Below are 14,361 nucleotides of genomic sequence, written 5' to 3'. Positions count from 1 at the left end.
ACTTGCCACTAGCTGTGACAACATAATATTCTGCTGACCCGAAAGGCGCAAGTACGATCCCAACCGCGGCAGTCGAATTTCGGTGGAAACGAAATTCTAGAGGCTCGTGTACTCTGCGATGTCAGTGCATGTTAAAGAACCCCAGGTGGTGGAAATTTCCGGAGCCCTTCACTACGGCGTCCCTACTAGCCTGAGTCGCTTTAGGACGTTAAACCCTCATAAACCATAAACCATCTTCCAGATAAGTTTTCGAACCTTTGTGTGGGTATTGTTCATTTCTGTTACATTTTATTTCTATGTGGGCGAGAAAACTGCTCCTTTCGTGGCACGTGATTCTCGTCGCTAGAATTAATGAAATGAACCCTAAAAGTTATCACTCTTCTCTGGTGTCACATACTTTATTTCTCTATTTTCGCTTCAATCGCACACTGTCAGAATACTATCAAAGAAGGCAAAAGTCGGTAGCAAAAAACACACGGCAAGTTGAAATGCTCGATCAAAGGAAAAAGCAAACAGTTGAATAAAGCATTGATACAAGAACAAAAACGATGTAGGCAAACACGCATGAACACATTTATTAGGCACAGTGAACGCAAAGGAAAGCCAAACATAACCCCCAAACCTACAAATGAGATATGTAAAGAGTTTCAGGGGTGAGTGTAATATTTCATTACTTGTAAGCTTGTTCGAGTCGGTAACTAAATTTGAAAAAATATGAGTAGTTAAAATAGCTATTTGCGCGAAAAGCGTTTATTATCCGATTATGACGCTGCCTGGCAGCATACCCAGAGGAAAAAGCTACGACGATAGCAAACTCCACCTTATATTCTCCGTTATTGACTTGAAATTACATGATATACGTTAATTACATCATATTGACAGGTTTTGACACTTGCGGTATGCAGCAAGCTATTAACGGTGCAATCGATCTTCTTACAAATACTTGACTTGAAATTACATGATATACGTTAATTACATCATATTGACAGGTTTTGACACTTTCGGTATGCAGCACGCTTGCTTTGGTTGATTTCCTTGGCACCATTTTTATGTCTATTATTTCATGACTTATAATGTCCATTTTGAGCCCTGAAAGCGTTATAAACATACACGAACTAACCCAGAAAAATATCGACTCCGAGCGGTCGTGCGAAATTGTGCGGAAAAGGTCGCTATTGCCGGCCGGTAACTATGTCTTGCGTCCGCTTGCTGAACAACACATGTTGGCACGCTGTGGCGACTTAATACATGCAAAGTATTGGGATTCTCCCTAGAGTCAAGCAGCTCCCTTTACCCGGTGGTCAACCTTGAGACCAGTGGATTCATGCCTTTCATTGCGCATAGCCAGTTCCGAGCTGAGCGCCACGTATTCTTCGAAATGATGCTCGGGCGAGAATTTTGTTCCGTTTCTTCCTTCCGGCCCGTCAAGCTGCTTAGGGAGAGAGGGAGAGAGAGAGACACACACAAAAAAAATTAGGAGCAATCCCTCTCTCAAAAGCAAAGGGGAAAACTTTGAGATCACTGTGGTGACCCGGATTGGAGCATTTCGAATGCAAAACGTCCACATACTATATTTTTTTTTTTTATTTGATACCTCAAAGGCCCCTGGTATGGGGCATTACATGAGGGATGGGCATGACAGTTATACAATAATGGTCTTGATGGCGTTCTTAAAATGGATGGCGTTGATGTGATGCACGGCGTCCTGTGGTAGATCATTCCAGTCCCGGGATGACGTGACGAAAAAAGATCGAGAATGAGCGGTAGTTCTTGCGGTGGGTGCGTAGACGGCCTTATGGTGGTTAATACGGCTTGAGAGGCGATAAGCGGGTGATATGACTGATTCTCCTAAAGATGAATGATAAAACATATGAAAGAGGCACAATCGAGAAATTTTTCGTCGCGTTTCAAGGCTGGGTAAGTTAGCTTTAGTTTTTAAGGCAGACACACTAGTGTAGTACGAATAGTCAGAATAAATGAAACGGATAGCTCGATTTTGTATTTTTTCTAAGGTTAAAGAGAGGTTAGACTGGTGAGGATCCCATATTGCCGAAGCATATTCTAGTTTAGGACGGACAAAAGTTATGTATGCTAATGATTTTATGGATGGGGTGGCAAAACGTAGATTGCGCCGTATGAAACCGAGGGTACGATTAGCTTCGTTAGCGATGTTCGTGATATGAGATGACCATGTTAGGTTTTGCGTTACAGTAATACCCAGGTACTTACAGGAAGAGACGGACGATACTTCTGAACCGAAAAGAGTGTATTTAGAAGGAGTATGCAACTGCCGACGATGGAATGAGATTAAACATGTTTTGGAAATATTGAGAGACATTAACCAACGTTCGCACCAAGTTTGGATTCGGTTAAGATCTTGTTGAAGAATGCCAGCGTCAGTACTGTTAGTGATTGGGCGGTAAATTACACAATCGTCAGCAAATAAGCGGATGGTAGAGGAAATACTGGAAGGAAGATCGTTAATATATATGAGGAAAAGCAAAGGTCCTAGGACTGTACCTTGGGGAACACCTGAAATGACCGAGTTACGTGGAGAAGAATGATTGTTAGCATAGACAAATTGCTCTCTGTTAGTCAAAAAGTTAGAAAGCCATTCTAATACTAACGAATTAAGATTTAGACACGATAACTTTAGTAGCAGTCTTTTATGCGGTACTTTATCGAAAGCTTTTTCGAAATCAAGGAAGAGAGTGTCAGTAGGAACGTTTAAATCAAGGTTGGAGCTTAGGTCATTAATAAAGAGAGCCAATTGGGAGTCACATGAGCGTCCTTTCAAAAAGCCATGCTGGTTAGTATGAAAGAATTTTACGGAGACAAGGAATTTGACTATGTGCGAATAAATAATATGTTCCATTAGTTTCGAACAGACGCTTGTGAGAGAAATGGGGCGGTAATTTTTGCATGAAACAGGTGAGCCCTTTTTGGGGACTGGAATGATCTTACCAACTTTCCAATCTTGTGGAAGGACACCTGTTGATATGGACTGCTGAAAGAGGTGGCACAATATTACACTTACAGTGTTTTTAGTATTTTTAGGATTTTAGAATTTATGCCGTCAACACCAGATGAAGAAGTAAGTTTCAATGATTCAATAAGTTTCATGATTCCATTAGCATCAATTGTAATCTGTGGCATAGCTGGGTGGCCGAGAGCTGCGAAATCCGGTAAGTCACCGTCAGGTTCTTTAGTAAAAACTGAAGAAAAAAAGTTATTAAGAGCGTGGCTAGATTCGTGTTCCGGGATAAGATTGTTGTCGTCGTCATGTAATGTTAGAGGCTTCGAATGTGATGGGTTTATAGTTTTCCAGAACTTGCGGGGGTTAGTGTGCAACATGGAAGGTAGAACAGACGAGAAAAATGTACGTTTAGTTTTGCCTGTTAAAGATGAGTATGTTTTTTCTGCAGAATAATATCTTTCCCATGCAGATGCGGTGTCAAAGCGTTTTGCGGATCGAAAAAGCCTTTTCTTTTTGTTTCTGAGGCGTTTCAGCTCTTTGTTGAACCATGGTGACGATGGTTTTCGGTGATGGTGATAGTAGGGACATGTTTATCTATAAGTTGATGCATTTTGTTTCTGAAAAGGGACCAGTTATCTTCGATTGATCGTGCTGAAAAATCTCGGAGAAACCACATGCAGAAATCAGCTAGTTCAAAATTAATGGCTGCATAGTTACCTTTGTCGTATAGAGTTAATGTTTTTTGTATTTTTTTTTGTGTGTGACAACTGGCAGGAGTACGTGGATTTAATTACGGAATGATCACTGAGTCCTGGTAAATGAAGAAGCGGCGGGATGTTATCAGGGTGCGAAGTTAATACGAGGTCGAGTATGTTGGAGGAATGATTGCTTTGTCTTGTCGGGTTTGATACGAGCTGGGACAGACCAAAGGTTAGGCACGTGTTGACAAAATCGCTTTCGATGTTATCTTTACATGTAGTGGTGGAAAGGTCGGACCAGTTTATTGCAGGAAAGTTAAAGTCGCCGAAAAGAATAATGGGAGTATGTTGGTGAGCCGCTGTTATCGCGCGAAGTGTTTCGTGAAAATTAGCAACAAAAGAATCGGTTAAATCAGGTGGACGATAGCAAACTCCGATGATTACGGGAGGAAATGAAGCGTGGCACTGAATGAACAATATTTCTAGAGGGGATGAAGTTTTAATTTCAGAACAACGAAGCGAATCATGGGTTCCTATTAGTACGCCTCCTCCCCGTCTATTAGTTCTGTCGCGACGGAAAATGGTGTAGTTGGGAAAAACGGAAAGTATTTCAGAGTCATGTATGGCTGATGTTAGCCAAGTTTCAGTGAGTATGAATATGTTGCTGTCTATTGTGCGCGTAAGGCTATTGTGCGCGTAAGCCGACGTCCACGGCTACTTTGACGACTAAGTGTATTTTTCGCATTTAATTAATTCACTAATTACACCTCATCAACGAAATTTTTCTCACGCCATCATTTTATCACACACTATCTGTCAGAATTACACTTTCACATATTTATCTTCAGAGAACGACGTAATCGTACTGACAAAATTGCGGACACTTTTTCTGACGCGACCGAGTCATGTAATGCTTTTGCAGTAATAAAGGTCTTTAAAGGGAAAATGTGAGGCGCTGTTCTAATGCAACTTACACAATAAATTTGGTACCTATTTGTTTGTCATACCGCAGTGATTTGTAAACAAAGTTCTGGTTATGGTGGTCAGAAAAGAAACAATTTGAGGTAAACACTAGCGTTTCAAAATAAAAATTCCGGAGACACACTTATCAGTGCTTACTTGTGAGAATGAGGAAGCATAACTGTCCCTGGGTGCATCTGTATTATGACGAACACGCACACACACACACGCATGCGCGCACGTATGACATCACCCTTAACGCTGCACTACGAACGGCTGCATCACAATTTTGATGAGAAAGCCTGGGAAAGCATAGAATTGAAGGTGCATATGCCATCGGTTCGAAGCCCTGTCACGGGAAACCCTCCCAATTCGCTAGCACATGTAAGCTAGAAATCGTATGGCAACATCCGGAACACTGTACGACAATTGATTGCGTCGCAGTTTTGGTACGAATGTCGGGAAAACTGGCGCAACATGGAGGTCGGTCAGTGACCAGTATATATAGAAGAACGAAATTTTTCCTTTCCTCTCTCTCCTTCCTCTGATCTTTTAACTCTCCTCTATCTGCACGTGGCAGCGGTGGTGGCTTGGCTCGAGCCAGTAGCAGGCCCGTGCAATTTCCTTTTCATCCTTCTCTCAGTCACAACAACAACAACATAGTAGACTGTCTGAAACGTTAGTGCTCGGCTTGTTGTATGCGTCTAACGCCGCTTGATGACGTCACCCAGTGTTGCTTGCCATCACTGGGATTTTCTGTATCATCTTCTTGTACACACACGCACACACACGCCACCGTATTTTCGCGTAATGGGACTAGTAATGCTTCCGCATTAAAATAAATTTCCATATACTCTGTGCTACGCCTGGACTACCCAACTGTAGGCACTATGCTTTCACTACCTACAATAACGAGATTTATTTGTTATTAGTATATTTAGTTATTCGTATTAGTATTGTTAGAATTAGTATATCGTTTACCGCGCAGATCGGAAGAGTGCCGCGGTTGAGCGGCGTCGATATTGCGTACCAGATCATGTGCACATCCGCTGCTTCTGTCTCGTGCTGCATTTCTCGTCTTCGGCTGGGACACCACTTGATGACGTAACCATGAGTAGTTATACCCCCCCCCCCCCCCCCCCCGTCCCTCGGTGAGGTGAGGTGGCTACCTTGTGCGCGCACGCCTTGTTTCGCGTATCGAGCGACGTTCTTTTCCCTCAAGTGGGGTGCTGGGTGGTAATACACCGCCGTATGCTTCGCAGCACCTCGCGGCAGTTCAGTTCAGTTCAAGGCGAGCTTTCAGCCATGCAGCAGTTAGACACTTGGAGAATACAGTGAAGGCGCACGACTACGATACTATGTAATGTGTAATTCTGCACAGCTGTTCGAAACTCACAGGGTGATTACGATACTCCATAGACGCAATTGTAAACGAGCCGCCTTTGGAGCATGGCAGCACCAAGATCTAGCTGTGTAAGCTGCTGAGGCACAAGCGCACCGCTGTGAAACCATAAATAACTGCAAAAGTCATGCATTCACACACAGAAACTGTGCAGTAATAACGCATTGCGGAATATCGTAATCGTGCTGTTACTTTTTTGGTTTAACTTCGCTGGACTGGACGTCCCAGATTTCGTGAATTCCGTCTCAACATCCCACTTACCTGAATGGCTCGCCGAATGAACTTGAAGCGTCTCCAGAAGTTGATAAACAAAGGGCTAGTGAGATGCATGTATTTTGGAGCCCTCTGGACTCCGCCTAAAGAAGAGTGTGAAAAGAGCTATAATGTTACTAAAACAGCTAAAGTTTTGCGCTAATTACTTGTAGAGTGACCTGTGTTGCTGTTTTATTGTGGCAGAGTACCGCGTGTAATGAACCTAAAAACTTGAGTTTTCTATCCTTTATGCGTCCGATCATGGATTTCACTATATTATTGTATGTATGTAAACGGAAGTTTTTGCGTAATGCAGTCGTACAGTTGTTACCTTTGCTTCCCCTCTTTTTGTAAACATGAGATCAAAGGGACTAAATGCTCTCATTAGGAACAGATGCTTGTCAGAAATTTTGGTATTGCTCCAACTGTTGCCTGTCGCCCGCTCCCTGACTTCGTCTAGCTGTCTTTACACCTTTCTGTCGGGAAGTCCGTCAACATTGCGAAATGCTTAAAATAAAAGTGACTTGTATTGTGATGGGCTCCAATATGCTCGTGTCAAGTGAGCGTACTGAGCGATCAGGAGAGCGATGTCGCCTTCATTAGACTTGCGCCAATACGCTGCAGAGGTGCTGGCGTATTGTAAATAAATGAACGTAATATTTGTTCATTTCAAAGCCTGAGGCGCAATACCCGATGTGCATTCGGGCAGTGCGCGAAGCTTGCCCTGCTAGTAATACTTTTTCGCTTTTTTACGAAGGGTAAACGGGTAGAAGATATTCAGTGCAATAGGCATAGAAAGAAAGAGTAGAATTGGCAAGAAAAATAACAAAAGAAAATAGCCTGAACCACGCAGAGTGAAGGAATGACTCTCACCTCTTTAAACACACATGAAAAAAGTATGTGGGACAAGCGGTGTGGTATGAGCCAGGCAAGCAAGACTAGCTGATTTTATTTAATATGTCTCAAACTTTCTTTTTTAAAACATACATGTTCAGTTGTCACAACTATACATTAATATACGTCTGCCCGCGGGAGCGCAATAAAGAGCTCTCGTGTGCGGGCCACGGCAGTCATATGGAGTGCACACAAAGCAGCGACAAAGTAAAATGGTTTGTACGATATGAAAAACCGATAATAAATCATACACAAAGCTCAGCATGCTAAAAGAGAAATAAACATGCTTTAATAGGAACAGCAATCAGAACTGCACACTTTTCAAAATAAAAGCCGCTTAACACACAAGTTCACAGGGCACAACTAAAGACAGTCGCTTCACAAGGCACGTGAACAAAACTTTTAGAATGTTTTTCAGCCGCCATGTCAATTCAGTACTTACAGTTTCCTAGACATAGCAAACCAAGATTTTACTTTATATCTGACCTTTCTAAGTGACTGTAATGATAGTATTACAGTGTGAAGCTAGTTCATATAGAAGGGGGTAAGAACATTCGGAACCTTTTATCGTACATAGTTTGTATATATCTTAGAAAGTTTCAAATTGCCTGTTTTTCTTAGTACTCTAGGCTTGTTTTCCTGGTGCTGAAATTTGTTGAAGTAGTTTCTTATAATTATTACAAGTATAAATAAATCCTGGGGGAAGTAGCCATCCCCTGCATGCTTCCTATTGGTGCTATGTACGTTCTCCGGAGGCATGCCATAGAAAATGCATTGCAAAGTTTTAGCAAAATCTCATTTTGCTTGTTCCATTTTGCGCTTCCTCGCCTTACTCACGTCGCACACTTTTGTGTAAACTAAACCGTACGAAGATTTCTTGGGCATCTCTTTGCTTATCACTTGCACGCTATAATTTCTCACCAACGCCTCTCAGCCAGGGTGCTTCCGTTCTCATCAGTTTCTGCTTAAGCAATTCACTCGTTATGTTACGCTGTGAACAGAATACAATTCACGTATACTTGCCTGTGACCAAACTCAGAGCTGTTCCCAATGTGACAGTGAGAACCGTTCCGAAGAAGGCGACCCAGAAGAAGGACAGCCGGTACAGCGGGAACACGTACGGGCTGCGCAAAAAAATGAAGTAATAGACAAGATAGCATACACACGTGAGCTTTCCCTTAATGTGTGTTAAGCAGAAAGCCTTATTGCTGTAGCAAGGACGGTCCGTTGGCACCTTTTTGGCAAAGCGACTGCCCTACGTCTTCCCGCGCGTTTACGGCGCTTGGCACGTTTAGGTGTTAAGCTCAGTTATTACCGTTGCACTGCCAGTGGTCGAAAGGAATAGCAGCGCCCGTGCTGCCTTCTGCACCACTTTAGCAGAACCAGCTGCTGCATGTACAAGCCTCAGCTGTGTTCATTCATCGCGTTTTTGAGGATACTTGGCTAGAGCAAACATCCGGCAATAAAAATGTCAGTGGCTTAGCTCAGCTAGGCCAGGATATACGTAGTGAGAGAACAGCTAAACTTTATTACACCTTGTCGTTTAGCTTGGTTTCTATCCGGCTATGTCCAATGTTTAGCTTTGGTGGTTATTCCTCCTGTTGCGTCAAATTGTGGCTACATTAATTAAAGACGGGACGTTTGTTATACAGCAAAGTGTGGCGCATTTATTTTATTTCCGGTTCTTCGACTTGTAGTTTAAGTCTGGCTTCTTTCAGTCTCTCCGACTCACTATCCATATCTACCGACGGCTCCACCGAGCCGCCTTCTGTATATATACAGCTGCACCAACCCCCTCCTCTTACGGCACATGAGCCCAGCTGTTGCAGCTCGTTTTAGCCGGCACGCCGCGGCACCGGTTTTTCCTGTGACGTCACGCCATATGACGCGGCGAACGGGGACCGCCAGCTGCGGCGGCTGCTAGGCAATGGCTCAAGGCCAACATACGGCCACGGCGAAACAGATGCCACGCGAAACGGTGAGACTGGCGCGTAATGTAGCTCTCGCTACAAAATGGTCAGTGACATCCAAAAGGGCCTGTGGTGCAGCCGCGCATGAAAGTGGCGCTCTCGCGGGACGATTGCGGTTAGATATAGTGGACGATTTTTGACTCTCATGATAGGGATTTCTACGACGCAGTGGTATCTTTGGCCAACGATTGCCACACACAAAATGATTGGTCATCTGGGATCAGTCACGTAAGCAGTTACCGAAATTCCCTAAGGGGCCATAAAACGAACGTTCGTGTTGACGGCGGAAATGTAATGGCTATATGCATCATTGATATTGTGTCGTGGTGGCGAGTGAGTGCGACGGAATGGCTAAAAAACAAGAGGTATATAGTGTCTAAAGAAGTGCTCAAGATTGTATGTTTAATTTAAAGAAATGGTCAGCCAAACTCGGCCAGCGTATTTGAGAGAGCGAGAAGAGCGAGGCCTCTCGCAGCTAAGGCAGCAAGCTCAGCCAGGGGCTTAGGCCGCTCAGGGCAAGAGATTGCACGTAAAAATCCTACACTGTTAAAAAACAAAAAACCTTATGTCAAGCAAGCATTCGATCGTCGCCTGATATCTGACATCACACTGACATCTTTAAAAGGTGTCAGTGTGGCATGTTTGTATGTACTATCCAAACCCTGCATAGATCTACTTTAAATTTATTTGTCTTAGGCATACATTGCTATACACTACTTCAATGTACTGAAATTAACGCCGCCGGGGTGGCTCAGTGGTTATGGTGCTCGGCTGCTGACACGAAAGACGTGAGTTCGATACCGGCCGCGGCGGTTGAATTTCTTCGGAGGAGAAATTCTAGAGTCCCGTGTACTGTGCGATGTCAGTGCACGTTAAAGAACCCCAGGTGGTCGAAATTTCCGGAGCCCTCCACTACGCCGTCCCTCATAGCCTTAGTCGCTTTGGGACGTTAAACCCCACTAACCAGCCAATTGTACTGAAATTCTTCTCTGTGTCTATGTTCCATTCCTTGTGGGACACCAACTGGCTTTTCTCTGCTAACTATAAATCCATTTTCGCTTGCGCAGTTCAACACAGCGCAAACTCCTAACTGCGTTCGCCGTTTACAGATAGACAGACCACATGAATCGCTGCTTAGTTGGCTGTCATCAACGAAAAAAAAGAGTATTAGATGGATCAAGGCAGTGCACTATTCCATTAATTAATTTAAAGATGAAAGCTATGCAAATGAGAACGCTACCTTGATGAACCCTGTTGTCCTGCCTGAACTGTTTTGATAAAAAACTTTCGACATGACCTTGAAGGTCTCTTGAGACAGATACTTCTGATTAGTAATGAGCATACTGAAATGAACAATCTTTCTTGCTCTTGCGTGCAGTGCGTACCTGACAGTTCTGGTCTTCGCGGGTTCACTTAAAGCATGTAACTGCCGTCCCTGCCCGTACAACTGACGTCATGCGTCCAAAGCATATGTTCGTATTGAAACAAAATTCCTACCTATGGCCAGCGGACAGACCTGCCAGATCTTCTACAGTGTCATTTGCTTCTCCAGTGCCATTGAGGTTCGACGGGCAGCGGTCAAGCGTCCCCGGAATCACAGGCGGCGGGGGTACTGCCGACAGTCCCCGACCAACCGCGTGCCACAGTTGGATAGCGCAAACGAGTAGGCTGGCCCACGCAGCGCCCTGCACACCAAGAAGTCATGGGCGCCATAAGGAAATATGTTCAAAATATGGTCTGCTTAATTGCTTTTCGTCCATCTTGATTTACCTATGCGAAGAGCTGCGAACCAGACAACTTATGTGCGTTACACTAAAACAGAAACTACTTGGCTAATTCTGACAGTGACCAAGTAGCTTGTATTCTTACAACGTGTAAGGCCATGGTTGGTCCTCACGTCAGGAGATGGACTTATTCAAAATATTCAGTTGATTCAGGGATTCAGAATAAATGTTTCCTGTTTTTAAACTGATAGCGCCCCGTATAGGCTCAAGTGCCTTGGCTTGTCTCTCGTTTATCTATCTGAGGGCTTCAACACGTGTGCAGTTGTAAGCATGGGTGGTCCAGATAGGCTCCGGGGGCTACGTCCTTACGCCCGTAAGTTTTCACTGTTGTCACAGAGTGGGCTTGCTTCTTCATTGAAAGTACCAGTGTGATAGAATGGGCTGTTAGAAAGACTTATTTAGAAAGCGAGCGTCAGCAGGCCTTATATTGTAACCTGTGGCCAATGGAGCCCGTAATCGTGCGCTTTCCTGCACTCACATAATTCCGCTCTTTCTCCACCATGAAAGTAACTACTCATTAGAGTTCCCCTAGCGGACCCGCAGGGCTACAAAGGAAGCTATTCATGTTTCTAAGAAGCTTCGCAGCTGCGTCGAAGAAAGCTGTTAATTTTTCATTTTTCCCCTATGGCTGAGCTCATATGGATGCTAATGAGTACGTAGTTACTCCCTAATTGAAACCATCTCCGCATTAGGGGTTTCCTGGACTTATATCCACTAGGCATCTCTTTTTTTATGTGATTGATTACAGAGTGTTCTCCAAGATCCGCACCCTGTTCCACTGTGAGTACGAATACCTCATTAGTATACCGTTCATCTTTATTCCTGTGATAGTTGTGACTCAGATATGCACTATTTGCCGCACAGCATTATCTCTTGTTGCTTATCGAACTAAATGCAAATTTCAGTTTAATGCTGCAAACTCTACCGGTTCCTATTGCAGTACACAACACTACACTTATCCTGACCGTGCAGCTCTGCTCACACGAACGGATACCCGGCAGGAGATCGAGAAATGAGTGAGTAGTAGGCGTGGTATCTTTTTTGAGCTCAAGCAGATCCCTAGTCACTACCCTCCTTTCGACAAGAGTTCGAAATGCCTCGTGTTGAGTTCAGAGAGCAAATCGCTTGTTGGTAGAATGCCGAAGAAGAATGGAATCCCAGCGCCGTGCCCACTAGATTACTGCGCGTATATAAGAGAAGAACTACGTTATGCAAACCTTTGCGTTGACCCACGGTGACGAGACAGCCAGTAGGATGAGACCGATGAAGGGCCCCGAAGCTGTTGAGTAGAGTGACACGAACAACTGTGGAGAAATCGAAAACAGGGCTGCTGAGGAAACGGAACCACACTTCGCTATGCGCCAGCCTGTCAACAGTGCTTGGCGGAAAGCATACGCGGCAGATGTTGGCCAAAGTCTATGCTGTTTATGACATCTCGCTTTTATGTGCCCGTTCATTGGCAAAGTTGGGTCCATTACATAGCTGTAAATTGAACCTATAGCAGTCCGTGACAAGAAACGCAGTGATATCACAGATCTACTGTTCAGTACGCTTGGGCAAGTAGGGCTTAATAATCCCTCAGGCCTTCATGGCTTTACGGTGAGGCAGTTCTCTTACACTCAGGAAATGTGTACTGGAAGCTGTACGTCGCGTCTACAAAACAGTTAAATTTCTTTCTGCTGTCCCCATAGAACGTGACTCCCGTTTTCCTGGCACTTTACCTTTTGACAGACCAGATCGAAGCTTTTCATCAAAGTAGTCTAAAATGCCTTATAGAAATTAAATTTTCGAATCATTCTACACTCTATGAGGCGCAGTAGTGCTGGGAATTCGTTTCCAATGAGTATACGTTTGTCCCATATACCACTCCTTTTCCCAGAAATGGCACACTCCTTAATAGAGCACGCCCTCTGCAGGAGTGGAAATACTCCTCTGTTAGAAAACTCTGCCACTAAAAAAGTGAGGAATTTAACCGCGGAGCACTGCATTGCAAGCCTCTTGGCTACCGCTGGGACGAGAGTTAGCGCTTTTGAACACATATGCATGCGAACCTCGTAATAACCAAACCGTTTATAATGAAATAATAGATATAACGAAGGAATGACGCTTCTCCTTGTAAGCTCTGTCAATACAGGCTATACTTCAGCTACGGTTATAGCGAAGTAATTGCTGGCCCCCTTCAGCTTCGTTATAACGGGGTTCATTTGCATATGCTTTCATTTTCAGTTCCGCCGTGGTTTATTGCGTCCGTTTCCCAAACCTCTGTTACCCAACTTCACAGATCGCTTCCGCGACTGAGTTGGCACACCTCATTAAGCTCTGTAACAGTCCAGGCAAGCAGCTCTACGGCATGGATTATCTTCGCTCGGAAGCAGTTTTGTGGTAAACCATATGTTGAAGACCAGCCCTTCATGAATGAGATAACTGATTTCCTGTTGCATAATTTTTTCTTTAAAAATGATGTGCAGCGTCACTTGAGCACTCGCCGATTACTCACGTTGTAGTAGCACAGCAATATGAAGTATTTAGACTTGTGCAACGCGGCGAAGGAAGATGGTTTACCGGTTCTGACAGAAGTGTTCTTCTTGGACCGTCGCATCGTTGGTTTCTGCGAAGCATTTTTCCTCGGAAGGTCGCTTTTTGGAACAGGTGTACTAAGTTGTGAATGTCGGCTCTGGAGGGCGTAAAATATGTTCCCTTGGCGATAGAGCTACGCATTGGATAGATTGCGACCATTACAAGGTAGTCTCTTCTCGTAAACTTGTACGGAAGAGCAGGCCGTCACCGACTGGTACTTATCCAGAACCTTTGCTCAGGCATATCTCTTTTCTCCTGCAGCTCAGAACAAGAGCTCTTTAGCTCTTGATTTGCGTTCAGCGGAATCAGGAAAAGGCCTACTTTACGTGAGGTGTTGCTCCCTGTGACTATATAGCTACGCTGCACTACACACGCGAAAAAAAAAAACGTCCAGCTACTTCTGCTCAAAAAGAGAGTGCACTGACAGTTGTATGTACAGGGTCACTCACACTTAGCGGGAACACGGCTCTGCGTGGCCACGCATACGCGTAATGCCACTGCATCTAACGCGATCATGAATCAGTGCAGAGTAGCGCACGAGAAGAGAGACCTTGACGTGGTGCTTCGTGTCATCTGTCCCTTTGCACCAGTTTACTACACGCTTGGTCGTAATGGTGTTCCGCATGCACGCAGCCACGCGGAGCTGTGTTCCCGCTAAATGTGGTTGACACTGTACTTTTTCCTCAAGGAAGTTTTTCACCCCTTAGGCAATTTGAGTGGAGTAAACTGCGGTTAGGGAGAGTAAAGTGGCTGGTGTACTCTATCCGATAGAGTACCTGTTCTTATGTGTAAATTGGCTGGAGATGCTTAATCCTATCTATTAACTCGTCACCTGAAGAAGTAAAAT

General features: G+C 44.3%; 1 protein-coding gene across 2 annotated transcripts in view; it reads right to left on the bottom strand.

Annotated features, from left to right (window-relative positions):
* Positions 1-463: 463 nt before the first annotated feature.
* The window catches only part of LOC149347126 (sodium-coupled monocarboxylate transporter 1-like), a 60,616-nt gene continuing 46,718 nt past the window's right edge, over positions 464-14,361 (bottom strand). For both annotated transcript variants that reach the window (XM_089586892.1, XM_089586891.1), the window contains exons 12-16: positions 12,155-12,241; positions 10,651-10,838; positions 8,207-8,307; positions 6,299-6,393; positions 464-1,429 (exon numbers count right to left, since the gene is read on the bottom strand). In XM_089586892.1, the coding sequence (XP_089443018.1) occupies positions 1,277-1,429; positions 6,299-6,393; positions 8,207-8,307; positions 10,651-10,838; positions 12,155-12,241 (624 nt within the window). In that variant the 3' untranslated portion in view covers positions 464-1,276. The remainder of the gene's footprint in view (positions 1,430-6,298; positions 6,394-8,206; positions 8,308-10,650; positions 10,839-12,154; positions 12,242-14,361) is intronic.

The sequence above is a fragment of the Amblyomma mixtum genome, chromosome 4 (assembly GCF_055824585.1).
Source record: "Amblyomma mixtum isolate Tamu chromosome 4, ASM5582458v1, whole genome shotgun sequence".
Classification (NCBI taxonomy): domain Eukaryota; kingdom Metazoa; phylum Arthropoda; class Arachnida; order Ixodida; family Ixodidae; genus Amblyomma; species Amblyomma mixtum.
Note: the sequence above shows the minus strand (reverse complement) of the source record. Positions and strands in the feature narration are given on the sequence as shown.